Source organism: Phodopus roborovskii, unplaced genomic scaffold (genome assembly GCF_943737965.1).
Source record: "Phodopus roborovskii unplaced genomic scaffold, PHOROB, whole genome shotgun sequence".
Taxonomy (NCBI): domain Eukaryota; kingdom Metazoa; phylum Chordata; class Mammalia; order Rodentia; family Cricetidae; genus Phodopus; species Phodopus roborovskii.
Window position 1 is genome coordinate 22,813,219 of NW_026126482.1, and position 27,593 is coordinate 22,840,811.

The window sequence follows — 27,593 nt, forward strand, 5'->3', positions numbered from 1 at the left end:
CAACAGCATCAGATCCTAAAAGGCTAACTCCCACTGCTGAGCAGAATTAGGTTGTAAAGAAATAAAAAGGAAGTAGAAAACCCTGTTAGGCCACTGTGACTTCCCAGGCAAAGTGGGTGGACCATGACACCTCTAGTAGTCTAGGTTTATATTACCATTTTTGCGGTGGTCTTGCAGTGAACTTGTAACGGTGGCCACACCCCCCTTGGGCGTGGCCTTAAGCAGATGAAAGCATAAAGAGGGAAGCTTGAGGCGTAGCTTTCCTTGGTGCTTCCTTTCTGGTGGGTCAGCGCTTATGGTAGGAAAGGCAGAGAAACACTCCCGCTGTTCTTTGTATTTTTCTGTGTAATTGTTCCCCAATAAATACCCATTTATTCTAGAGAAATAATTACATCCTCACCTTCACATTGACCTTTTCACCTGTGCCCTGTAACTCATTGAGGGTGGGGAGCTCTACTTAAAAATTATGCATGTAGCCTACACATATACCCATTCAACAGGTGCTTGCTAAATATGCTGCTTCAGTAACAGTAATAGGGCTTTACTGCTACTAAGTGCATTGTTGAGTGACAGAAAGCCGTCACTGAATGGGCTTTGTTACTCTCTTTAGGATTTTTGTTTGTTTGTTTCAACATTCATACAACACCGGCCTAACAAGGCTGGCATTTTAAAAACGTCTAACTGGGCCCACCACTACCACCACAACACACAAGGCACAAATGCTTCTCCTTCTGCTTAATTCTGTTGAAAATTTAAAACTTAGTCATAACTGAATGGACTCTAACGTTTCTGTTGCCACAATTTCACGGCTTTCCCTACCAAAGCAGGCTCTCAAATACTGTATCAGTTAAGGCAAACATAATTACCCTTGTCACCAAGCTCATCTTGGTATTTTCACTGTATCTCTGTAATGGTAGGTGTAGCTCTCAATGGGGGTCGGTAATTTATGATATCTGGTTTCCAAATATCATAAACGTTACACTTGTCAGATCCCAAAGTAGAGATTTACGTTTCAAGCCGTGAGTGGCCCTTCAATATACATACAGTCCCGGTAACATTTCTGGCCAATTACAAGCCATCATCACTGAAAGGGCATGTGATGTTAGAACCCCATAGGCGTTTGTTTCTGCAGTCCATCTTGACCTGAAGAGCAGGAACAGGCCTTGAGACTGGGACAGGGAAGGAGTTGAGAAGCAACCTCATTTCTTAGGATCAAAAAACGCGCACGGGCTGGGGAGAGGGAACAGGCTGCTTTCGGCCCCAATACTCTGAATGTGACCTCCTTCACACGCATCGCCTCATGGCCACGGATACGAAGTCACCTGGGTAGTGGACCCGAACAAGATGGGCATAACCTGAGCGCTGGCAGAGCCACAGAGCAAGGAGCATGCGCGAGAGGTAGCGGCACAGAGGGCTGGCGAAGGGGCGGGGCCGCGCGCCTGTGCATGCGCAGGAAGACGCATAGGCGGAAGTGGTGCGCGGGGCTCCGGCTGCGTGAAGACCTTCCGGGGAGGTGGCGGCCGCCGTGGCCGGCGCCGGAGCAGGAGCGGAGGCCGAGGAGGTGACAGCGGCGGAGCTGGGAGGGGGCCTCGCCGCGCCGCCAGGTGCTGTCAGGCAGGACCGGGGTGGGCACCCACAGCGTGTCGGCAGAGAAGGTGGACGCCACCGTCGGGTGGCCCGGGCGCGCGCGGACCTGTTGGGGTAGCGGGTGCGAGCGCTTCCGGGACGAGCATCCTCCCCTGCGGACGTGAGACCACTGCCCGGACTCCCCTAGCCTGCTGTTAGGGTTCGGATGGTCTCCCGCATTCCCCACACTGTTTGTGCAGTTCAGAGCGACTTCCGGGTGTGTGTCCTGCCCTCCAGTACCCTGCGCCTGTTAGCATTGCCATGGAGAGTGACTGTTATTGCAGAGCTATTAAGTTTATATCGCGGAAAGCCCTGTGTGTTCTTTCCGGCTAAGGGCAGCTGAATTCTCTTCCTCATACTCGCCCTTCCTACCTCCCCACCCGCGCCCCCCCCCCCGAAAAAAAAAAACACACTGATTTTGTTGGTATGCTAACAAGAGTTGGGTTTTTGTTTAGTTTCCTGTATTTTTAAAAACTACAACTACATTTCTTGTACAGTAGATAATAAGAGTACAGAATTTTAGTTACTATTTTTCTTACGCGTGAATTGAATTAGTCTGACAGTTGGGAGGGGGGGAGACACTGCCAGCATTTGAAAAGATTTTAGATAGCATTGCTTCTTCTTGATGTATAAATTAAATCCTGGTTTTAGCACTTGAGGGGGGGAGAGTTTCATAAATCACGTCTCTCAGACTTCGTGAGATGAGGTGTAGACTAAATTGAAATCTTGTTTTCTGTTTTATAGTCTTATTACTCACTGTGTGATTTACCCAACGTGCAAAACGAGACATGAAGACAAGCATGTCACCTGAGTGTGACAAGTTATGGGTGAACTTGGGGCCTTCCCAGGCTGTGCGCATGATAGGCTTTCTTCACATTCCACCTTTTTATAAGAAAGCTTTCATCTTTCATATTAGAAAAAGAACTAGATTAAGACTAAGCTGAGGCCAGTGAGATGGCTCACTAGGTGAGAACACTTGCCACCAAGTTTGGTCCCCAGAACCCACAAAGTAAAAGGAGAGAACCAGTTTCCCACAAGTTGTCATCTGACCCCCCACCTGTGATGGTGGTACCTGCACACAGACTTTTTTTTTTTAAAAAAGAAATAATCTCAGATAATTTTTATGTCAGTATGTCATTGTAAGTCAACATCACCTATTTTTTATATTTTTAGCTGTTATTTCTGCATTCAGTGTGCTAAAGTTATGTGTTTTTGTGTTTTTAGTTTAAGAAGACAGACATCTTAAGGCAGAGATTTACTTTAATGATCTCTTCCTGTTTTAGTTTCAGAGTTTATTTTGAATTTCTAAAGCAAAACAGAGCATTTATTATTTGATTACTTTTAATCCTATTCTTGAGATTTGGTTTGAGGTTTTGTGATTTTTTTTTTTCTTTTGAGACAAAAATCTCTATAGCCCAGGATGATATTAAATTCTCTATGTAGTTCAGGCATTTTCCCTATAACATAAGGATTTTTAAGGACTTTGTCCCAGGTTCTTTTTTTAAGACTTAATTTGTCTGTGTGTGTACTACTATGCATGAGTGGGTATATGCAGGAGAGTTAAAGGCAATTGCAAGCCCTCTAACATGGGTGCTGGGAACCCTCTGCAAGAACAATAAACATTCTTAACCCCTGAGCCATCTCTCCAGCCCTGGCTCTGATTCTTTAGATAACAATATCAATTATTAATATTAGAAACAAGTGAGGTGCCAACATTGGCCATCACAGTTTAAGAGTAACAGAGGCCATTGTCAGTAATGCTGTCTGACTAATAACATGATGCACACTAAATGCCAGGCTTTTAAAGGACAGATTTTGTGGTACCCTGGTGTTACTTAAGCAATGACTATGAATCTATTTCCTTGTTCATCACAAGTGCTTGATGGAAAATTCAGGAGAGATGAGTAGTGTGTTGTACACATTTAAAAAAGGTATTGCTGAAGGTATTTACCTGCACTTACATCCTAGATCTGCAGCTCATGAGGCTGCTGGGGAGTGTGTAGGAGTGATTATTTTTAGAGTGCCGGGAGAGAATGGAATGGAATAATGTTGTTGATCTTGTTTGTAGAATTGCAGAAGAGAGTCCTTCAGTTCATTGTCTCGAGTTTTTGTTGTGTGCTGTAGTGACGTATAGCAGGCAGTGGAAGAGCTATTTGTAGAGCAGGCTAGATGGGAAATCTAGATTCCCATTTCTTCCTTGGTGTCAGGAGGGTGAATCAGCTTCAACACACCAGGCCATGTCAGAGAGTTTCTGAAAAGCTGAACAGTTAAAGCTGATGCACATAGATCGTCATTTTGTGTGTCATGCACTTGTACATTTATTCTCACACTGAAAAGCTGGACAATGAAAGCTGATGCACGTGCTGTGCTGTGCACATCTACATTTATCTCTTAGATTCTGCAAAACTTCTTTACTCAGCACACTTTACCCAGTAAAGATACAGAACCCAAAGCTCAGAATACTTGCCCAAGACTCCTCAGGTAGCATCATATAGTTCAGGCATCATATAGTTTTGCATCAAAGTTGCAAACCAAGGGGACTGCTTTCTTGTACTGCCTGCCCACTATAGTTGAGTTGGTACTGTGTGCTTAGCATGCCAATTCATTTGTTTTCTGGTATGGATAAAAAGTCTCTGACAGATAGCAAAATGCAGACACTGTTAAGGTGTGGGTCTTGCCTTATCTTTTACAGGGAAAGGTGTCATGTTGAGGCATATTATTTTAAGGTGTGTTACTTTTTGTTCATGTTGCATTTGTTTAACTCTGTAAAACTGTGTTACTGTGCCTGTCAAAACACCTGATGATCTAATAAAGACCTAAACAGCCAATAGCAAGGTAAGAGAGAGAATTAGGTGGGGCTGGCAGGCAGAGAAGATAAATATGAGGAGAAATCTGAGGAAAGAAAAGGGGGGAGGCAGCCACCTACCTACACAGCCAGACATGGAATAAGAAGGAAAGAAAAGGTATACAGGAATACAGAAAGGTAAAAGCCCTGAGGCCAAAGGTAGACAGGATAATTGAAGTTAAGAAAAGTTTGCAAGAAATGAGCCAACCTAAGGCCAGGCATTCATAGTTAAGAATAAGTCTCCAGCATGTGATTAATTTGGGAGATGGGTGGTGGGTCCCCAATAAAGCCAAAAGAGTAAAACTGTTTTTTCTTTTTAATTCTTGAATTTTAAGGGGGCCTACACCAACCAAGTTCCCAAATAAATGGCACACAGAGGCTTATTCGTAGTTATGAATGTCCGGCCTTAGCTTGGCTTGTTTCTTGCCAGCTTTTCTTAGCTTAACCAATCTTCCTTTAGCCTCTGGGCTTTTTGTTTTTCTTACTTCTGTATATCTTACTTTGACTCATGCTCTGAGGCTGGCTGGCTGCCTGGTCCCTGATATCCTGCCTCTTCCTCATTTCTCCTTCTGTTTATAATCTCTGCCTGCCAGCCCTGCCTATTTCTTCTGTCTCGCTATTGGCCATTCAGCTCTACATTAGGCCCATCATGTGTTTTAGACAGGTAAAGAATCACAGCTTCACAGAGTTAAACAAATGCAGCATAGATAAAAGTCACACACCGTTACATCTTTAAGCAAATGTTTCAGAGCATAAACAAATGTACTACACCTTAAAATAATATTCCCCAACAGTGTCACAAAGAAGGACCATCAACCCTGAACTTAAATATGACCCAAAGAAAGAAAACAGAAAGCAGAAAGGATAGCAAGAACAGGACACGGGGCATTTAGAAGCCTCCTGTTCTTAGGAATAACTGAGTGGTTAGGCATTTTATTGAAAGAAATTAGGGAAGAGAAGTTCAGAACCTAAATTATTTAATAGAACCGTGTGTACTGTTGCTTTGCCTAACAGAAAATAGGCCAGAGCACTTTTCCCTCAGCATTGAAACACAGGACAGTAGGAAGAGGGCAATTTAAAACATGGCTTATGAAACCTGTAAAAATCTTAAGGAGATAAGAATGATTGAGACACAGCAAGGAAAGCCAGAATAAAGAAGAAAAAAGAACACAAGCAACAGAAGTACTTATAAAAGTGTAGACATAGGGCAGGTGTCCTACAGAATAAATGTTTTGGTACCTACATGTTGATAGTGGCGATTGATTGTCCACAGTGCCTTGCCCCAGTTGCTGTGACTAATGAGATCTCCTTAATGTCTGCAGCTCAGCTAGCTAGAACTGTCACCTAGAGGAGACTCTAGTTCTTGTCCTTTCAAACACTCACATGACAGTTTCTTTTATGATATTTTTTAAGTGAAGCCCCTGGTCAGAATTGTTCTCTCCTGCCCTTGGAGTCAGGGTTTACACTTTCTGAAGTGCCAGCTCTGAGACTGTCCCTCCCTCCCTCCCTCCCTCCTCTCCCTTCCTGTGTGCTGCCATGATTTATGCACTCCCCTTAGTGTTTACATGGGTTTCATTATTGCTGCCTTATGTAAATGCAAAGAGAGATGTGACAGTAATCAGTGGGGCCTTCATAGTTTTTCACTGTCAAAAGAAAAAAAAAAATGACGCATTTTCCTGCCTTTTACATTCCAAAGTTTTTCTTTTTACATTCTTAGTCACAGTTAGTGTCTCAGGCTTTGTAACCATAGTGCTCAAGGTATTAAGGCAGGAGGCTTGTCCCTTCCTAGCAAGCCTGGGCTACATGCCGTTTTTTCTTTCAACCTAAGGAATGTGGTTGCTAGATCTCATACCTGTTTGGCTTTAGTTTTAAAGCTTAACTAGCAAGTAGATTGTATGGTTGGCAAGCCTTAAGCATCACTTTTTCCTTATTCTCCTACAAGATTGGCTGTAATTAGATACGTACTAGATGACGAAAGCACACCACCATTTGTAGTCCTAGTTGTGATTGCTATGGAGAAGAATATGATGCTATTCAGTGATGGATGGGTTGGGGGGGGGTCTTGTATTTGCTTGTTTAGAGTGTAGGAGGTAACACTGATACCCAGAGCAACTCAGCTGGGTCTGTAAATTTTATGCAGTACTTTGAATTGTTTTAATGTGATGCTTCATAGACTATGCAATTTGTCATAACTACTTATTCCCTTCCCTAGGCCCAGCCAGCAAAGACAGCACCTGGTAGTGGAAACCAGCAAAGACAAGGTTACAGGCCTTGAATGTGGCAAAGCAAAAACAATGGACCTCAAGTTCAACAATTCCAGGAAGTATGTCTCCATCACTGTGCCCTCCAAAACCCAGACAATGTCACCGCACATCAAGTCAGTTGACGACATTGTGGTGCTGGGCATGAACCTCAGCAAGTTTAACAAGCTCACACAGTTTTTCATATGTGTTGCTGGAGTTTTTGTATTTTACCTAATTTATGGATACTTACAGGTAAAAAGTAATTCTTTGTTTATCATAGTGGTAGTTATTTTAGCACTTAATGTCCATGTTGGTTTTGACCACTTGTTTTCACTATAATATTTTTATTTACAGGCTAGTGGTTGACTCAGATCTTGAGAGTTTTGTAGAATAATAGCCTCTTAAAAGACTACTAAGAGTAAAGATAAAACTCTTCAAGTTAAATATTTTAAGTTGGAAAGAAAGTCTATCTTGCAAAATTAAAGTTATGAAAGTAAACTTGTAAATATTTAACAAAACAGGCAATCACAGCTATGTATTCATATCTTTAAAGACTTACTCATTTATCTTTTACGTGTATGAGTGTTTTGCTTGCATGCATATAAGTGTACCACATGTGTGCCTGTCACCCAAGGAAGCCAGAGGAGGAGGGCGTTGGATCCCCTGGAATTGGGGCTAACAGAGGTTGTGAGCTACTGTGTCGATACTAGGAAAAGGACCTGGGCCGTCTGCAAGAACAGCAGCAAGTGCCTTTAATCCCTGAGCCATCCAGTCACATACACACCCATGCCAGTGTTTAAAGACAATGAGCCGAGCATTGGTCCATGTCTAGGAAGATCATTGTACAATAAAATTGGAAATAGTACAGTTTACTCTTGATTCTTGGATTTCATTGATAAAAGGTTAGTTTTGTTTTCTTCTGTTTTGAATGGGCCTTTCTCTGTAGCCCAGACTAACCTCATGTTCAAAGTCCTGCCTTAACCCTCCAGTTCTTGGGATTATTGACATCATCACCACAGCCAGCACAAAAGGCCATTTTTACAAAATAAATCTGGCCGGAAAAAAAATGACATGTTTTCTGCCTTTCCCCTTCTCCACTGTAAGACTCTTTCATCTCTTGTAAATGTCTGAGTCTTCTTTTCTTTCCCTCCTTTCTTGGTGCCTACAATGTCCTCATTCTTGTTTTGTTTCTCTTACCCATTTTTGCAATAATCTTACTTTTCTGTGAGTTTTGTTGCATTGTCTCTTACATTGCAATAGCCTGTAGCTTAAGGTGGTTTTATACCTTTGGCCACCAGCAAATTCCTAACTTTCAAAACCATGGCTGGAGGGGTGAAGGTTCAGTCCATTGTGAACATGCATGTATGAATGACACCAAGGTTATTACTGTGCATTGACTTGATACGTATTTTTAAGCATTAGCAACTTAGTTTTTAATTCAACTACATCATATCTGAGAACTTATTAATTCAAGAGGGGACATAAAAACTGTTCATTAGCACTACATTTGGGTGACCTTACCCATTCATGAAATTCTCATAAAACATGTTTTTGTCCATTTATCTTATAGACATGTGTTACATAGATAGACAAATAAAATTTTGACTTTCTTAATTATCCTACAAGAATGTCATGAACATTATGTAAAAATGCTGTAGAGTATGATTTGTAACTTGAGTCCCAGCTAAAGGATGATTTTAAAAAAAAAAAAAATCAACTAATCACATCACACAGCAGTTAGAAATAGGGATTGGGATTAGAATTTTTCTTGTAAGCATTTTTTTCCCTTCAAAATGTCTCTGTTACAAATAACTTGGGGACACAGCTAGCCATTGCAAAGGAAAATAACGAAGCCACCTTGTCATGCTTTGCAAGGCTCCAGGGCCTTACCTGACTGCCATAGTGAGGGGATGAAGAAATGAGAAACACATGGACACAGAAAACCTGGGGTTGGGTGGCCTGGGTCTCAGATGAAGAAGCCACAGCTCCCCCAAAGCTCAGCTTGTTTATTACACATGATTTAACAGGGAGGTGGGGTATTACATACAGCTGGGGCAAGGAGGCTGGGGTTAAGATACACAGCTGAACTGGGATGCCGGTTAAGCCAATCTTAGTAGAAGCATTCTCTGTAGCGGAGATGTCTTCAGGCCATGATCATGTCCTGGGTCGGGAGAGAGCTAAGGTGAACATTTTCTGTCAACATTTGTAGTTAGAGCAAAAGATGGCTTCCCACCCAGCTGAACCATCACCTGGGGAAGGCTTTGGCACTCCTGTGCAGTTCAGCCATGTGGATCTTTGACATGGCCATGGGAATACACATTGACTTAGGATTTCACTCTCACCCTAGGTTGTGTATAACTGTTATTGGCTGCATTTTTTTTTCTGTTTGAATAACAGATTTTCATCTAAAACAAATAGGCAAAGTTTTTAGCTGCACAAGTCCTTCAAACTTTATGAGCACTTACATGGTTTCTCTCTTTGTAATTGTACATCAAAGTAGTTAATAGAAGGTGGCTAGGACCTATTTTATCCATCCCCACACACCCATTCAGGGTGGAAAGTTCAGTTCATTCAGTTAAAAGTAAGCCATGTAACACTTGTAGAATACTTCTTAATGGCTTGTTAAAATGGCTGATTAGTAACTAAATGTACGCATTACTTCATAATGTAATACTGTGTTTGAGAACTGGGAATTTAGCTCTTCCAGTAGTGTTTGCCTATCAGGGACTAAGCCCTGAGTTCATTTTCCAACACTGCATAAATAGGATGGCATCAGATGCTTAGAATCTTAGCACTGTGAACACAGAGACAGGTAGAGCAGAAGTTCAGTGTCAACCATAGGTTGAGTAGTGAGTGAGGTTCAAAACAATCTGTGACCCATAATTTTGAAAATGCTGTGATAGGAACTGTATCCCTGTAGAAAACCAGCTTGTAGATGCCTGGCTTTTAGCAAAATAAGCTTTTTGTGTGAAGGGCAACTTTTTTTTTTTTTTATGTTTTTAATGAAGAAGCATAAGACATTGCATTTTAGTTACTACTCTGTTGATTCTCATGCCTAAGCTGTCTTATGAAGTCTAATGAATTGATGGGAGTAGGGTGGAGTTTAATGAAGTATGGCTTGCTTGCCTTTAAAATGTACTCATTACGGTTGACTGAAAATCAGTCTGTTCCTTGAATTTAACGGCATTCATTGTCTTCTTGCAGGAGTTGATATTTTCAATGGAAGGCTTTAAGCCGTATGGCTGGTACCTTACCTTAGTGCAGTTTGCATTCTACTCAATATTTGGCCTAATAGAACTCCAGTTGATTCAGGACAAAAGGAGAAGGTATGTGGTGTGCTTATCTGCATCAGTTGAACCAGGTTGGAGCCTGGCAGGAGAGGGGGTTCAGCATGCCGACTGTGCATGAGTTTACATTTCCTGCTAACATCTGATCATGGGTTTTTATCAGTATAAACTACTTGCTTAAGATAATAAATCTATTTCCTTTATGCACTGGAAAAAAGTAGATTCCCCTTTTAAATGTAGTATCACAGCATTCATGGTTGGGCACACTCCCTCAAAGCTCAGGTAACACATCATGACTTGACCAAGCATGCCTAGTGAAAGATTTCAAATTTACCAGCATCACAGTAGGTAAGCGAAAGGCCAGTGTCAAGTTTCCTAAAAGTTTTTGAAGTGTCAAGTTAATGTTTTGTGAGCCATACCCTCTGACATTGTCACAAAATGTCTAGTAGTTGAGATCTGGGTTCTTTTATTTTTTAATGAGTTAGTTAGTAGTAAGGGGTTCGTTATGGCATTCTCAGGAACATGTGTCATTGTATGATGTTCTAGATCATCCCCTGCCGCACTGCACCCCACATCTTACCTGTCCCACTCTTGCTGCTCCCTTCCCATAGGTCCCCTTATCTGGTCTCATGTCACAGGTGTTTGATTACCCTCCCCTCTCTCCCTTCTTCCCAATTGTCTGCTTTCTGATTTCAAGTACTTCCTCATAAGTTTCATATACATAAATTTGGGTACCTTGTATGGGGGGGAACACCATATGGCTGTCTCTTTACGATTCTCCCTTAGCTCGTTTAACACCAGCCCCATCCATTCCCTTGCAGGTGTCAGGTTGCATTCTCTTAGTGGCTAAGTAAAGCTCCATCATGTAAACACGCCTTGTTTTCTCATCTATTCATAGGTGGTTAGATGCCTGGGCTAACTTGCTTCCCTGGCTATTGAGGAGAGTAAAGCAGTAGACATGATGTGCAAAGACTTCTATGGCATGTCATCTGTTCAGTAGATGAGGGATGGCATAGCTGGGCCATGTGCTATGATACTATTTAGTTTTTTAGAAAACCCTTACTAGTTTCCAGAGTGGTGGCACCAGTCGATATTCCCACCAACAGGGTATAAACATTCCTCTTGCCCCTCTTCCCCTCCAGAAATGCATTGCTATGTGTTGTGTTTTCTTTATGATAACCATTCTGACTGCATTGAAGTAGGATCTCAAAGCAGATTGAATTTGCATTTCCTTGATGACTAAGGATGTTGCCCATTTCCAAATATCTCCTGGCCACTAACATTCACTCTTGGGAATTGGGTGTTCAGTTTTGTAGCCCATTTCTTGAATGCATGATTTAATTTGTGTTATGGTTTTGAATTTGGGATGGAGGTAATATACTCTCAATATTAATCCCCTGCCTAGCATATAGTTAGCACAAACTTGTTTACCCCATTCTGTAGGCTGTATCTTCATCTGGTGTTTTCTTTGCTGAGCAGAAAGTTTTTAATTTTATATATAGTTTGTTTGTTCTTGGAATTCTCCTCCACTTCTGAAGCACCTTTAGTTGTCACTGCCTGTGCATGTGCCTTGAAGTGCTCCCTCCCCCCCCCCCCCCAATAGTTTGAGAGCATTAAGTCTTGTATTAAGGTCTTTTAATTCATTTTATGCAGGGTGAGATATGGCTCTGGCTCTACATGAGTATCTACTTTCCCAGCACTGTGTGTTGAAAGGAGATGACTTTTCCCATTTTATGTGCTTATCTTCAAATATTTGAATTTTTGTCAGTTTCCAATCATAATGCTGCTGAATTCAAATATTTGAAGATAAGCACATAAAATGTGTAGTTTGGGGGTAAATGAAGCATGCTCATCCTTCCATTTAGTGTAGGATGTATATATTCATGTATCTGGGGCAGTTAAAGGACTATACTGGCATTCCATCTTTTGTGTAAATGTTTAATGCCTCAAAATCATAGCTTGTTATTTTTATACATGATTGTTTTGAATTATATACATACTTCAAATATTCAAATCCACTTACACAAGATTTTTCCTGGAAGAATTTAACAGATTTCTTTATAGATTTAATTTTATTCCCCAAATTTTATTGCTGGTAAATTTTTACAGCTGTTATAGTAAGTACTCAAGTGTGAAAATATCATCTCTATTATTTTCTTGTGCGCTAAAACTCCAAGATAAGACATGGGTGATGTACTAGAAAGTAAGTAAATATCATTGCCAAGACTAACAGCGAGGGGCCATTCTCTTGGAAATTGATGCTTCAGGGTGAAAGTCATGCATAGCCCCTGAAGTTGAGTTTGAGGAGGAAACACCTCTGTATCAGCCGGTTAGGTGATGTGTGCTGCGGGCTAGATTATCTCAGCTTTCAAGCCAAGTGACCCTTAAAATATTTGGGGGGGGGGGTGGAAATTTGTCTCTGATTTAAACAGAAAGATTTTGAAAGATGAATCTCTAGACTTAAAATCAGTAGTTATGAACTGCATCCATTTCTTTATAAGATACTTTGTCTTGAAGTGTTTAGAGCTTCATCCAGCCACAGGGCTCCTTGTCTTTAATGTACTTGACTTCAGATTTCCTTGCCTGTTGTTATTCCCATTAGTCTCTGACCTACACTCTGTTTTGTTTTTTCTCTGCCTGAGTCTGTATATGTGATGTTATGTTAGCACAAGCACAGGGTTTAGAATTTAAAGGTCATGTGTTTGGGCTCTGCCTCGCATTGGCTCTGTCAGGACCTGGAGAGTCTCTGAACTCTGGTGATTTGGGAGTAACATTGGCAGCTCCAGTTCCCAGAGCGTGCTGCTATCGCCAAGTAACACGTTTTTAGCCATTGCCCGAATTTGTGATACAGGAAATATATGAGTTTGCATGGAAGGACTTTCTTTTAAGTTGCATTTTCCCCACCGGTTTTTGGAGTGTTGAGGAATTAAATAAAATATAAGCACCAGGAGTCCAGACTCCTGGAGGCAGGCTGGTGAAATACAGCTTTTCAATGCCTATGGGGAAACAAGACCTGGAGGAGGGCTGACATTTTTATAAGGCATGTAGCAAGTTCCTCTGGGGGTTGGGCCTCCTGAGGCCCTGAGCGCCTGCCTGTATCCTGCTTTTTTAGCTGTTCCTCATAAGTTTGCTGACTAGAAGTTTTGCTTTCTGGTTACCACTGTTTACAGTTTATCTTTGAGGAAATTTGATGACTGGCTTTTATCCAAAGCTGGGAAAGTGATATGTCCTCATTCATTGACAAGGACAGTGATTGGTCAGACTCCAGGACACTGAAGAAATGCGGCTGTAGTAAATGAAGGACACCCTATGGGCAGGCCAGTTCTTGGCAGTGGATTTTAAGTGCTGATTCCTACATTAGTACTGAAGTAGGAAAAACCTCAAACTTGAAAGGGTAAATAAGGCATTTCAATAGAATTTTCCAACAAGTTATTTTAGTGTATATATACCCATATAAAAAGATGTAGAGAGTTGGGGATGTAGCTTTGTTAGTAGTCTTTACCTAGCATGTATACAGTCATGGGTTCTATTAGCACCACATATACCAAACTTGGTGGTGCATGCTTGTCATCCCAGCACTCGGGTAGTAGAACAGAAGCTCAAGGTTTCCCTTGGTTACATATGGCATTTGAGGTCAGCCTTGGCTGAAGGTCCTGTCTCACAGAGAGAGAGAGAAAGAGAAAAAAAAAAAAGAGGGAGGGAGGGAGAGGCAGAAGGGAAGGAAGAAGATTGGAGGAATTGGGATTTTGTGCCTTTGTTACCTGATTTAAATGACAATCCAAATGCCTAAATGTAGGTAGGTTACATCTAAGTACACGGCATAATCAAATTACATGACAATTGCTTGTTTGTGTTCATCATACAGTATGCCAGATTATCATTATAAACCATTAGTAACTACTCAGAGTGAGCATATGCCCATACTTTGTAAAGATAACAAATTGAGAGTCTCCTTCAAGAAACCCTGGTAGAGCCAAAGTTAAAAGTTATGAAGACAGCATCAGAAACTTTACCTGAAGCTGGTTATTATAACATGGAAAATGGAGAGGTGGTTTATAAAATACTGTGCTAACTATCATGCCTGGAGTTGTGAAGCTATGAGCTTTCTATAGAGAAGTTCTTTGTTCTGGTGGTTACATTTTTTTTTCCTAATGCTGGATGGAAAAGTTAAGAAATAAAAGCAATGTAAAAATTACTTTATAACATTAGTGATTAGGGCCTTTTTACCATTGCAGAGGCCCATTTTTTTAAATCATCTTTTGTATGAATTAAATCAAGATAGTTTTTATCCATACCTAGAGCTACTGTAAGAAAATCTTTGATCAGCATTTATATATCAGCTAGAATCTCAGGAAGTCTCTTACTGTTATAACACACAGTTGAGATTCCTCGTTGATGTTTCAGTAAAAGTATATTGTGATTTTTGTCAGTGTACAAGTAAATGGTGTTATAACTTGAAAAGAATGAGTTTTTTAAAATGTATATTTCCAGAAACATTAACCAGAAATAAGGAAGCACATTGTAAGCCATCATCTTTAAAGTACTATGAAACCAAGTCCCACAATGAAGGTTTTAAAAATTGTCTCTTCCAGAATACCAGGAAAAACCTACATGATAATAGCTTTTCTAACTGTGGGTACTATGGGCTTATCAAACACTTCCTTGGGCTACCTGAATTACCCCACCCAAGTCATCTTCAAGTGCTGCAAACTGATTCCTGTTATGCTAGGAGGAGTTTTTATTCAAGGTACAGTAATGACATGTTTTATACTGTTTGAAGCACACAGCTATGTTGTGGCATCTGGCATTAGGAAAAATAGCAAATGTCCACAACACTGTTCTTGAGTATTCTGGACATTGTGGTAATACAGCATCTGGTAAAAATAGGGGGTCATAGAAAGCATTGGTATTTCTCTAATAGTGTTTGAGGTTCATAATTTGGAAATAAGAGAGAAAAGCCAGTATTTTGTTTTATTATTTAATCTTAGAATGTAATGCTTCCCACAATGCCATACTCACCATAGTGAAGCCCATCTGAGTAGATCCCGTTCTTCCTTGACTGCACCAGCTCTGAGGGTTTAGACTCCAGCTGGATCAGCTGGATGCAGAGAAGAGGCAGTTGGAGCAGCAAGCGCGGGAGCAAATTGTTGCTTGATCTCTGTCTTGGAGTTCTTCCCATCACTGAAGGGCTTGGGCAGCCTGCTCTCAGTGTGTGCATCAAGATGCCTTCCTGGGGATGATTTTTTACGGTGGAAACACATGTGCCCCCTCACTGAACACTTCAGGATAAGTGTTCATATGGGAAAAATACCTCAGTCTAACTAGGCACGTATATTTCCTTAGAATTGTTACCAAAAGTTAGAGCACATTAAGCAGAGGAAAATGAGTGAATTCTCCCCCGCCTAACAGTCTTCCCGCAGTATTTATAAGCTGAAATGGTACTTAATATAGCCAGAAACATTAGTGTCTTCCCTTGGTAAATTTACAAAGTACAGGAAAATCTGTAGCCTTTTATTACACAGTAGATAAAAGACATTCTCATTTCTACAAATAGTTAAAATTGGGGAGTATACCTTTTACTTTGATCAGTTTTCACAAAATTGCAGTCATGTGTAAGGAAGCCTTGGTCACCAGTAGACTGTGTATGCATGCATATGCTTCCATGAGATCACACGTTGCCCAGTGACATCATAGCCATCTCAGTCTGTGTACATGTCTTGATGACATCAGATAACAAGAAGATCCCCCTCAGGTGCACTTTCAGGGCGTACCTCCCCCCCCCCCATTAAGTGGTGCATGTGTGTGGTTTTGTGTTTTGTTTTCCTGTCATAATAGATAAAATAAGATCTCCTTTCTACCTTACACATACACGTGGTGCCTGCTTTAATCTTAACACTCCTGGCATTGCTGTGTGCCTTGATGTGAGTGTTCCTTATGTTTGGGGCATTAGACATGACTATCACGTGCTTCTACTGCCTGGTGAGGCCCTGTGATCTGACAGCGGGCTGGATAAATATTTGCATAATGAGGCCAGCTTCCTTCTGTCTGTCATAGGAAAGCGTTACAACCTTGCAGATGTGTCTGCTGCAGTGTGCATGAGCCTTGGCCTCATCTGGTTTACCCTGGCTGACAGCACCATTGCTCCAAACTTTAATCTGACAGGTAAGGGATGTATTCATATTTCTAATTTACATAAGCATTTTATTTTGAATGAGAATGTGTAAGTCTTCATGTGGATTTTAGCTGGTGCTGTGACGGTGGTGAGTCTCATACCTAAAAAAGGCTTTCAGACTTTTCATACTGTAGTAAAAGTGTCGGTGCTCTGGAGATGTAACCCTGTTGTGTTGCATGACAGGAAACTGCAGGCTAAAACAGTAACTGTCAAAGACAAGAGAGTTAGGATGTGGGTGCTGACCCCTGCGTGCACACAGGGGTTGTGGGGAAGTCATGGTGGTAATACGAATAGAGCTGTAACTCTTCAACTTACAGTTTCCTCCATTGTGTTCTGTGCCTTTTGTCAATTAAATTTAGATTGAAAGCTAAGGAAGTATTCCAGTATACATAAGAGTAAACATTAGAATCCTATCTTTATTTTCATGACCGTGCAGATGAATCAGAGGTTCTCAAGATTCCTTTGTGGGGTCAAATGACCCTTACACATAGATCTCATAAAAGTAGCAGTTACAGTTATGTAGTAGCAATGAAAATAATTTTATGGTTAGGGGTTACCACAACATGGGGAACTGTGTTTTTAAAGAGTCACAGTGTTAGGAAGGATGAGAACCACTGAGATAAATTGTTTTCGGGTATTTTGGGCATTTACTACATATACAATGTTTTCCTTAAGTTACTAAAAGAATTTTACTAAGAACACACTGCCATCCCATTATTTATCTTGACTGAAATATCATTTAAAATTTCTAAATCAGGAAAACAAAAATAAGAAAATATCTAAAAGGACAGGGGAAAGGGAATATTGGGTTACCAGCAAGCACTCAGTATGAAATAATCTTTTTTATAATGAAAATAGTGGTTACGTTAGAGTCACAATTGTTCTCAAGAATCTTACTGGCCCTAGTTAACCAGCCTGAGCTAATGTGTTTAAGTAGAAGCACCTGGGCCTCTTGGGGCAGCCCTCTCACAGCCACAGTCCTGAGGGAACTCACTGCCCCAGCTTCCCCGAAACCTTGCTGCTTAACTTCAGAGAATGTATATGGTAGCAGCTATTGGCATCAGGGTCAAGAATTTCCAGGAAATGTTCTTTTTTTTTTAAATTTGCAATGAATTTAAATTTTGTAAAAATATAACCAGGAATGAGTGAATTACAGGCCCTTTATGCTCTCCCAGAGAATGGAGAGAACACTTTGCCTTATACAGAGCTACTGAGAGGAGGGATTATGGAGGATGTAGGAACAATTTTCCATGCTGTTTGAAGCTTACTTTACAAATCAAGACTTTGACCTAACCTGTGGCCAGGCTAACAATGTGCTTTAATACGATTTATAGTTATGTATTATCATAGTTTAATAGGATCAAATAGACCAAATAGATGTTTATTCAGGGAGAAATAACTTACAACATAGACAGATGAACACCAGCAGGTTCCTGTTCCCAAGGATGCCTCTGGATCCTCTCCTGGAGCAAGAGAGCGCTCCCAGGCTTCTCCTCAGACCTAGTTCCTCAGGTCACTTCCGCCCCTGTCTCCACCCCTAATGGTCATAGTCAGTGCCACAGATGTGGACAAAGTGAATATCTCACTGCAATGTATTCATTCTGTTTACACACTGTATCCTCTTCCTGTTTAGAACAAACAATGTAATCAACCATTCTGTTTTAGACTCTCAAATGTACAATGTTTCTGTTTCTCCTTGGTGACCCACTCATGCCCCTGACTCAACTGTGTTTTAGACTCCCAAATGTACAATGTTTCTGTTTCTCCTTGGTGACCCATTCATGCTCCTGACTCAGCGGTATATGTGTGCATATTTGCATGTATCTAGACCTAAGACATTCTCTGGAAATAGCAAGGTGTTGAAAGCAGCGCTGGGGTGTAGAATGATAACATCTGGGAGTGGCTGTGGGTGCTGCTTCAAATCAATAGGGTCAGAAAAGCAGTTTCTCCATTTGTGAAACACACTCCTTTGCAATGCCCTATTTGTTGTGTTGTTTAATAAGCAGGAAAGATGGCCTTTGTTTGAAAGAAGAGATCAGAACTTTCCAGAACAAATCCTGCCCACTCTTGGGAAAAAGGGACAATGGGTTAGTTGCTTTTGTCTTACTTTATGTGGCATCACTCGAGGAAGAAGGGCTGAGACCATACACATGCAGAGAGGGAGGACCAGGGAAGGTGTGCCCCAGGACACATGAACCTTCTTGCTTCCTGAGTTCCGTGGGCACACTTTGAAAGAATTAGAACCCAGGCATACTTCATTGAAAGAAACTAGTGAATACTGGTCCCCACTTTGTTTTTAGAGCAACAGTTTTCAACCTCTTTGGGGATCTACTGACTCTTTCACAGGGGTCACAAATCAGATATCCTGCATTTGGATATTTACATACAATTCATAACAGTAGCAAAATTACAGTTTGAAGTAGCAAGGAGATAAATTTATGGTTTGGAGTCACCACATAAGGAACTGTATTAAAGGTCACAGCATCATTAAGAAGGCTGAGACAAGAAAGCCTGCGAGCCCCATGAAACCCACAGATGGAACTGTGCCACCCGTTCCTCTGTTTGTCAGATTCAGAGGCAGCCAGACCCGTTCTCATGCATACCTGCATGCTGCTTCCTAGGAGTGAGTGCTGTCACCCAGACTCGATGCCACAGGACCTGTCACTGCAGTGTGTGACAACTTAATGTTGTTCATGTTATCCTCGTGGACATGAAAGGGAGGCTTGCTTATGTGAAGAGTCACTGAGACAGTTTGGCTGGCAAGCTAACAAAGGCACTATTATTTTAGGTGCACCTGAGATAACATGGAATTGAAAGGTTGTAAAACTACAAAAGGGTTGGGTATTCCAGTTTCCCAAGGCCCTAAATTGTAGCTGCACTTCTCAACAGATACTACCTGGAAAGTATAGAGACCATGAAAATGAGTGATTTATAGGGGAGACTGTGCAGAGTTCCAGTCAGAAGCCATGCCACAGAAATGACCTTGCAATGCCTGGGTGTTCGCTCCTTTTAAATTGAATCTTTTAGAAGACATTTTGTGTGTATTATTTTTTCTATAAATGTTTGATTTTTGTTTCTCCTCTCAAATCTTTTGTGTGGTCACCATGAGCTAGGAGTGTCTACATTTGTTCCTTCCATTATACAATCCAGGTTAAAAGTAGAACTTGATTTGACATGATGAAGTATGATTCTGATGGTAGCATTACTTTACTAGTGTTTGTCTTTTTTGTTAATATCATCACCTGTGTGCTTACAAAACAAGTTATAGATCAGAATATTCAGCATTCCAGCCAAGTGGGATTGAAAATCTGCTTTTGAGTTTTAGCCCAGTTAAAACTTCTGGTCAACCTTGCTTACAGTTCATAGGCTTAAAGAGGATCATTCTCTTGTTTATTCCTTGAAGGTGTGATGCTTATCTCCTTGGCACTGTGTGCAGATGCTGTCATTGGGAACGTTCAAGAGAAAGCTATGAAACTGCACAGTGCTTCCAACTCTGAGATGGTGAGCCGCCCAGTGCTTCTCTCGTGTCTGTAGGATGCATGGCTGATTTTAAGAAATAGTTGCAGTGTCAAATACTTAATATGCATTTTGGTCTGCTTTATCATTTTCAGGAACTTAATGCTAACAATGCTGGGGAAAGTTACAAGAGAACCTGTCACTGCTAACAGCTTGTTGTATAACTGGTCAATGTTTTTCTCGTAGGTTTCTGTAATCTTTTATCTGTTAAAAGAAACCTCTTTGTGACACTGTTTTCCTTCTGTTTGTATTTCTCTTTGTGTTACTTTCAGTGTGGAAATTTGTAATTCTTATTGGTCCAACTTCTCTTTTTATTGATGGCTTCTGGCTATGTGTCAAAAGGCTTTTCCAACTCAAGATTTTCACCCATCTTGCCTTGTAGTTTTATTATTTCCATTTTCTTATTAAGTAAATCCTGCTAAAACCCAATTCTGTTTACTGAACACCCCACCCTTCCCACCTGTTTTAGAAGCCTTCTTTATCTCACATCCTTACACAGGGGTCAGAATTGAGTTCTCTAGAATCGATTTCTGCCTCAGCCCATAGAAACTCGAACAGCTTCATTCATTCCTCATTGTTAGTACTAGCCACCTTTGTTCCTTTTCAAGAGAGTTTCACTACCAGCAGTTACTTCTAGATGTCCATACCCTCACATAAACTAGAACCACCCCCAGGATTATGACTGACGAAGCACTGAATTATAAGTTAATTTGGGGGCATGGCATCTCTACACTTAATTCTTTCAGTCTAAGACTTTCCTTTCATTCTAGTGTCTCTTTAAAATATTTTTTATTTATAATTGATGTGTATGAGTGTGTGTGTGTGTGTGTGTGTGTGTGTGTGTGTGTGTGTGTGTGTAGGTAGGTACTAGCAGAGGCCAAGATTCACCTGGAGCTGGAGATACAGACAATTGTGAGCCACCTACCATGAGTGCTGAGAACCTAACTTTGCAATCCACTTTCTTAATTCCTGAGCTCTCTCCAGTCTCCCCAAGTATTGAGGTTAAATAAGGATCAGGATAAACAAATAGGCTGAATAGATGTTTATTCAGGGAGAAATAACTTATAACCTAGACAGATGAACACCAGCAAGTTCCACTGGATGCTCTCCTCTCCGCTACCAGCCAGCAAGAGAGCGTTCCCTGGCTCCTCCTCAGACCTCCTTCCACAGGTCACTTCCGCCCCTGGCTCCACCCCCAGTGGGCGTGGTCAGTGCCACAGAAGGAGACAAAGTGAATATTCCACTACACCCAAGTATTCCTTTTAAATGCCCACTAGATTTTAAAGGGTTTTTCAAATAAAATAACTTGTTTTTGTTTTTATATAGGAGTGAGTGTGTGTGTCTGTGTATTAGAGAGAGATACAGACAGACAGACAGACACACACACATTGAGAGGAGCGCACTTGCTTTGCTGTTCAGATAGACACTGCATTGAAGACATGAAGGGGTATGTTTCCTGTTGCTCTCTGGGCACAGGGTGGGGCATCCTAAGTGACATCTCAATAGCAGGAACTTGAACCTTGGTAGCACCACTCTTCATGGCTGGATAAAGGTGGCCTCAGAATTGAGAGTGTACAAGTCACCTGGGAACACGGGGCAGCATCCTTGAAACTGAAGCCTCTGTTTGTATCTCAGGTTACTCTGTAGCTATCCTGTGGGGCAAATTACAACCTAAGGCTTCAGTGTGTTTGTTTGAGAGCTGGGTGATGAGCTGGGGATTAAGGTTAGGTCAGCTGTGAGAGTCGGGAGTAGCCCGTGTACGGAGTCAGCATTGCTAACCTGTAGCAGGCTTTTCTCTTAGGAACTGGAGGTACTCTGAGTGAGGAGTTGGAGTAAAAAGTGAGTGGAGAAAGTAAACAGTGTAGATTTTCATATTTTCTGCAGACTCCGGTGTCCAGGACATTTTTCATGTCTTATAAGTAGCTCTAAGGATTTTGTCATATTTATGCTTTTAGAATGACAAAATTAAAGTCTACTTAAATTTAGCAATTAATCCAGAAACAAGTAAAATGTAAACATATATGGAAGGTTCCATATGGCCATGAATATTTGTTACATAATACTGTATGTATACTCGTGTGTGTGTGTGTGTGTGTGTGTGTGTGTGTGTGTGTGTGTCTATGTGTATGTATTATGTCATTGGTCACTAGAAACAGCCATTATTTCTAGAAACCAGTCACAGGGCAATGATAAAGTTGCTCTGAAAAGTTTTTGTTTTGTTTAGTTTAGTTTTTCCCCAGCATTGACTGAGTAGATTAATTCAATCCCTTCAGTTTCCCTTTTGGTGTGACAGTCCTTTTCCTCCTTTACTTCTGCCTTCCCCAGGTTTTGTACTCATACTCGATTGGCTTTGTATACATTTTGTTGGGATTGTCGTGCACTAGTGGACTAGGCCCTGCAGTGGCGTTTTGTTCAAAGGTAAGCACTAATACATTTTTAAGAATAACACCTTACATTTAATAATTTTTTTCTGTACTGTTTTTGCCTAGTTCAGAAAAAAAGGCTATTGTTTGATATAATTTGTTAACTCTCTAAATACATCATTGCAGATCAGAAATAAAAGATCTCAGAAATGATTGCTATTTAATTTTTTAAAATCCATTCTCTACCCTATTAGTTAATTTTTAAGAATTTCATAATGTACAAATCAAGGGTTTTTCGTTTCGTCAATATTTTCCCATTAAATAAAAACTAAATATTGCCTGCTTGGTTGCATTGTGGAATGAGGCTCAAGAGGCCAATTTACTTCTGCGGCTTGATTCCATGGGCTCCCTCAGGCTGCGTTTGTGTCCCTGGGGGAGGGAGATAGCTGTGCATCTCTATAATGGGCCATTTACTCCTTGCAGAACCCTGTTCGAACCTATGGCTACGCCTTCCTCTTTTCCCTCACTGGATACTTTGGAATCTCCTTCGTTCTGGCCCTGATTAAAATCTTTGGTGCTCTCCTTGCTGTAACAGGTAGGAGGAGATGTGCTTAAGATTGGGAAATAAGCGCTAACTGTGTTTCCTTTCCGATGCTGTTTTACAAACACAAGAGTATGACCTCTTCCCTAAAAAGAGTACTGCTCTCCAGCTTACACTTTGGTAGCTTGTTTTGTTCTGAATTCTAAAGGAAACGGTGTTTGGTCTTAATTTCTTGTTTCAAAGATTTCATTTTGTTTTTCCCTTTGTGTGGTGCTGAGGATAGACCCTTGGTCCTCAGCATGCTGAGCACGCACTCCACCACTCAGCTGCCTCCCAGGCCTGAAGGCTTCATTTTTGTGTCAAACATACACATTTTCATGGAAAACATTAAATACATTAGAAAAAATTTTGTTGTGAAACTATGATGGAATGAAATTCCTTCAGGGAAAACACTACCTTCATATACTTTTAATTGATTACCGAAATTCCAGTCTTTCACTTAAAATGTGGCAGGTGCCATTTTATAGTTTGCAAGCCTTTCATTTGGATATTTCTTAACACCAGCCCCAGATCAGTTTCTGTCTTCCCCAGTGATGATATGTCCATGCCTGGCACTATATTGCATTTGATGTGTTTAGAGAAATGCACACCAGAGTAAGGGGAGCCAGTGACTGTGTGTTCTGCGTCACTTTCCAGAGCTATAAATGCACACTTGCCTCCATGACATAGGCAGACATTTTTTCACTGTCAAATAAAAGGCAGAGGTAGGCACAATAGTAGCTACTGCAGAGCCCTTCCTGTGTACTAGTCGCCCTTCCAGATATGTCTCAGCTCAGTCCTAACCAGCTAGCACCATTGGCTTCCTAATTTACACCCAGATAAACATGAGTGTGGAAAGGTTAAGTGGCTTGGGTGACAACCGGGTAGAATCAGGATTCCGGGTAAAACTGTCTAGCTGCACACCTGCTGTCTTCACTACGCCTCCTTGGTTGGCATAGTGAGAGACTGAATGGTCCTCAGTACCCTCCCTACCATCCCATCCTCCTGCTGTGCTGGGCAACAGGATGGAGTCCAAGAAGATGAAAGACATAACCTCCTCTGGTAGAAGCTTTCTACGATGTTGTACTCCTCGAAACAACACATGTACCCACATTTTTCTGGCCAGATCCTGACACATACGGCCACACCTAAGTGTAGGGGAAGCAAGAACATATGCCCAGCTCATTAGGTATCCTAAAAACAGTCATCACAGATCAGGTCACAACTTTTGTTTCCAGAGTAACACTTGATGTTACTCAGTTGCTCATTCACACTTGATGTTAAGTACCTGGATCAGTAGTCTAGTGAGATGCAGATTAGGGATGAAGCTGAGAGCTGTGTGAGGAGAAAGACCTGAAGGAGACATGTGTGACTGCTCCTCTGCTTTACAATGGAGGTGGATGTGTAATAATACCCAGAGAGGGAGGAAGTGTTAAGACAAATGTGCAAGAGCAGGACTTCCCAGAGGTCACCATGACTAAATACTGTAAGCCATTGTGGGGGCGCATGCCTGGGATCTCAGTGTGTTGGAGGCTGGAGCAGGATGAGCAAGACATGGCAAGACCTATTTCAAAACCAAACAGAAACCCCAGACTCTAGTGAACTTTTCACTGTTTTTAAAGGATCATAACCCTTGCTCTACTTTTCCTGTGGTCCAGCTTGCCATGCCCGCTGTGAATATTACTACAGCTGTACTCAGAGACTCAACTAGACCAGTGCTGGTTCTCTACAAAACCAACAGCAGCATGAACTTGGTTGGCCGTTGGTCAGTCACATTGTCTCTGGCACCTTATTCTAGCGTATACAGAGCTATACTTTCTTGTGGAATAAATGATTTATAAATATTGCTAAGATAGTAAGGTGCATCTAAATATTTTCTTCCCTGCAGTGACAACAGGAAGAAAAGCAATGACCATAGTCCTTTCGTTTATATTCTTTGCTAAACCATTCACATTTCAGTAAGTACTTTTTAATTTGTTTCTCAAAATTTAGATATGTATTTCATTTATCGCAACAGCATTGTTTTCTAATTTTTGTTTGCACTAACTTATGTTAGCGTTTGTTAGCCTATTGTCTTCTACACAGAACTCCTCATCCTAATCTCTTACCAAGTGTCTTCTGCTATTTTAAGAATTTTATAATTTGTTATTTTGAATGTCATTTTGTATACTTAAAAGGCCCAGTGGGAATGTGGTCTTGTTGCAGTGTGTCTGTGTGAGAAAGGACATTCGATGCAGAATCACTGAGTTAAGTGTATGTGCCACTGTGAGTGACTGTTGGTGGCGTGTGTGCCAGTGTGGCAGAAGGAGAGTGGAGTGCAGTACAAATGAGTGTGAGTGCATGTTTCTGGTGGGAGTGAGTGCAAGTGGTGTGCATGTGTTGAGTAAAAGATCCTTCTTTCCCACAAATACATAAATTTTGTGTTTAAAATTCATTCTTGGAAAACCTTTATGGCATCTTTCCACAACAATAAATAATAGGAAAGTATTCTGTAAATGCATCCTAGTGATTTAGTCTGTGACTTCTTGTGAAAGTGTTCAGCAGTCCTTTTGCTGTCTCTTATGTGTTTGAAAGCAGTTCGCTTAAACATTATAGGTCAGTAATTGGGATTTCAAACCTAGTTTACAACTACAAAATTTTAAATAAATTGTAAATTTCCACCAGTATATTACAGGTTATTGTCTATCAATTACTTTTCTTTATGCATGTGATAGTATATTATAGTAATTAAGTTATATGGTCCTCTGCTGCTTCCTGCAGGATGTGTCCCTCTTATCATCTTGTTCTACTTACAGGCAGAGTGCTTGGTTGAATGTATGAAATAGCCTTTGATAGATAGGAATCTGGCATTTTAAGTATAGTCTAAGTCTTTTGGTGTGGATTAGACTTTGAATGTGCTAGTGGCCCTGAAATTTAAATTATTCTCACTTTGTGTAACTTTTTCTGTATATGTTCAGCATTAATGTTTTTGAGACTTTATACTTGTAGACAATGTATTTTGACCAAATCCACCTACTGCCCCCCCCCATTTCTATTCCAACTTCATATACTCTCTTTTGTTAACTGCTGACTTTACTTGGTGCTGCTAGTATGTACATGAGTATAGGACCATCCATGGGAGAGCATAAGCTACCTACCGGGGACTCCATCCCTGAAGAATATTGACACTTCCTCAGCATCCTCTCATTGCCAGTACCTTAGCTAGTGGTGGGGATCTTGGCTGCTTATATTTTTTTGTTTCAACTGAACACAATCTGGGGTCAGCTAATAAGAGGGGATTTAAAATTAAAAAATACATCCATCTGAGCCTGTAGGCAAACCTGTGAGGCATTTTCTTGATTGATGATTGACGTGTGAGGGTTCACTTCATTGAGGAAGTGCCATCCCTGGACAGATGGTCCTAGGGTGTATGGGAAAGCAAACTGCAAGCCAGGAGCAACAAGCAGGTAAGCAGTGTTCTTTGATGGTCTCTGCTTTGTTTCTGCCTTGAGTGTTCCTGCCTTGGCTTCCCACTGTGAAATGGGACTCAGGATGTGTAAGCCAAAGAAAACCATTCTTCTTCAACTTGCTTTTGGTCATGGTCTTTGCCATAGTAATGGAAAGCAAACTGGAACAGGCTTTGTGAGCCCCTCTCTGCTCCATTCAACATAAGATTCTAGTACTACCATTTCAGATCTGTAATAGCAAGTATTGTGGGTTTGGTTGGTTGGCATTTTTGTTTGTTCATTTGTTTGTTTTTGTTGTTTTGTTTTGAGACATGGCTTATTTATATAGCCCTGGCTGTCCTGGAACTTACTCTGTAGAACAGACTGGCCTTGAACTGAGAGATCCCCCTGCCTCTGCATCCCAAGTGCTAGGATTAAAGGTGTGTACCACCAGCTAACAGCAAGTTTTTATTTGATGGAGTTATTATGAACTGACTACCACATGTCATAATTAACAGTGAAATTTTAACTTGTTAATTTTAATACCTACTTTTTCATTTCTTTCTTTTAGGTATGTATGGTCTGGCTTGTTAGTTGTTCTTGGCATATTTCTCAATGTTTACAGCAAAAATATGGATAAAATAAGATTGCCATCAGTGTACAATCTGATAAACAAAGCCATGGATGTGAAAAAGTCAAGGACGTTGGCGCAGACTGTGTAGGCACTGAGGTAGCCTATTTAAAATAGAATTCTAAGGGAACAATCATTCATCGATAGACTTTCCAAAGGATTGTGATTAAAACCAAAGGATCTGAAGGCTGCGGTTGTGTGAGCAGTGGTTTGTGATGTCAGCCTCTGCAGACCACAGGCTTGACCAGCTCCGAAACAGTCGAGAGCCACACCCAGGACATGTTTCAATAAAGGCAGTATGAAGGAAAGCATTTCTTAGTAGTGTCCTGAACATTTCACTGGAAATGGACCATGTTGCAAGACTGATTGGAAATTCCTCCAACGTGCAGCTCAGGCTGTGTAGTAGCACACTGTTTCGTCTCCATTCTCTTTTGGTGGTGTTATTTAAATTGCTTCTCTGTTATAAGAGTGAACCGATGATTTAAAGTCTAGAGAAAATAGCATTTGTTTATAAATAAAATTATTCTGTGATTTTTTTAAATGATGTTTTAATAAAATTTGTTGTTGAAGAAAATGGAGATGGGAAGATGTAGTGTGCACTTTTAAAACCTGGGCTTTTCACTTATAATGTGAAAATATTCTGAAAGCATCCTCATCTGTGTACACAGGGTGAAGGGCTTAAGGGAAATATGCAAGGGTCACAGTGTGCCATGATGTTTGGCTTTAATTTGGATTTTTTTAATCAGTGGGCAGAAGATAACTTATATAAAATTATCCTAATTCTTCATCTAAGGATGAAATGTGATTTGAAGGGTTGAGATGAAGTGGAGTGCACCTAAAGCCTAGGTAGATTTGGCAGACCTGACCAGCATTTCTTCTCAGACTCTAGTAAAATCTCCATAGTC

The 27,593-nt window shown here is 40.9% G+C and overlaps 1 protein-coding gene across 2 annotated transcripts; it reads left to right on the forward strand.

Moving 5' to 3' along the window:
- The first annotated feature begins 1,471 nt into the window (after positions 1 to 1,471).
- On the forward strand, positions 1,472 to 27,266 carry Slc35b3 (solute carrier family 35 member B3). 2 transcript variants are annotated; one of them, XM_051194412.1, is made up of 10 exons: positions 1,472 to 1,604; positions 6,684 to 6,966; positions 9,919 to 10,040; positions 14,594 to 14,748; positions 16,056 to 16,163; positions 19,577 to 19,674; positions 22,015 to 22,107; positions 22,536 to 22,647; positions 24,521 to 24,590; positions 26,629 to 27,266. In XM_051194412.1, exons 2-10 carry the CDS (start codon positions 6,766 to 6,768, stop codon positions 26,777 to 26,779), a joined length of 1,110 nt encoding a protein of 369 aa, XP_051050369.1. In that variant the 5' UTR covers positions 1,472 to 1,604; positions 6,684 to 6,765; the 3' UTR covers positions 26,780 to 27,266. The 2 variants fall into 2 exon arrangements, with proteins under 2 accessions (XP_051050369.1, XP_051050370.1); XM_051194413.1 differs by having other exon boundaries at positions 1,480 to 1,561.
- Positions 27,267 to 27,593: the final 327 nt, after the last annotated feature.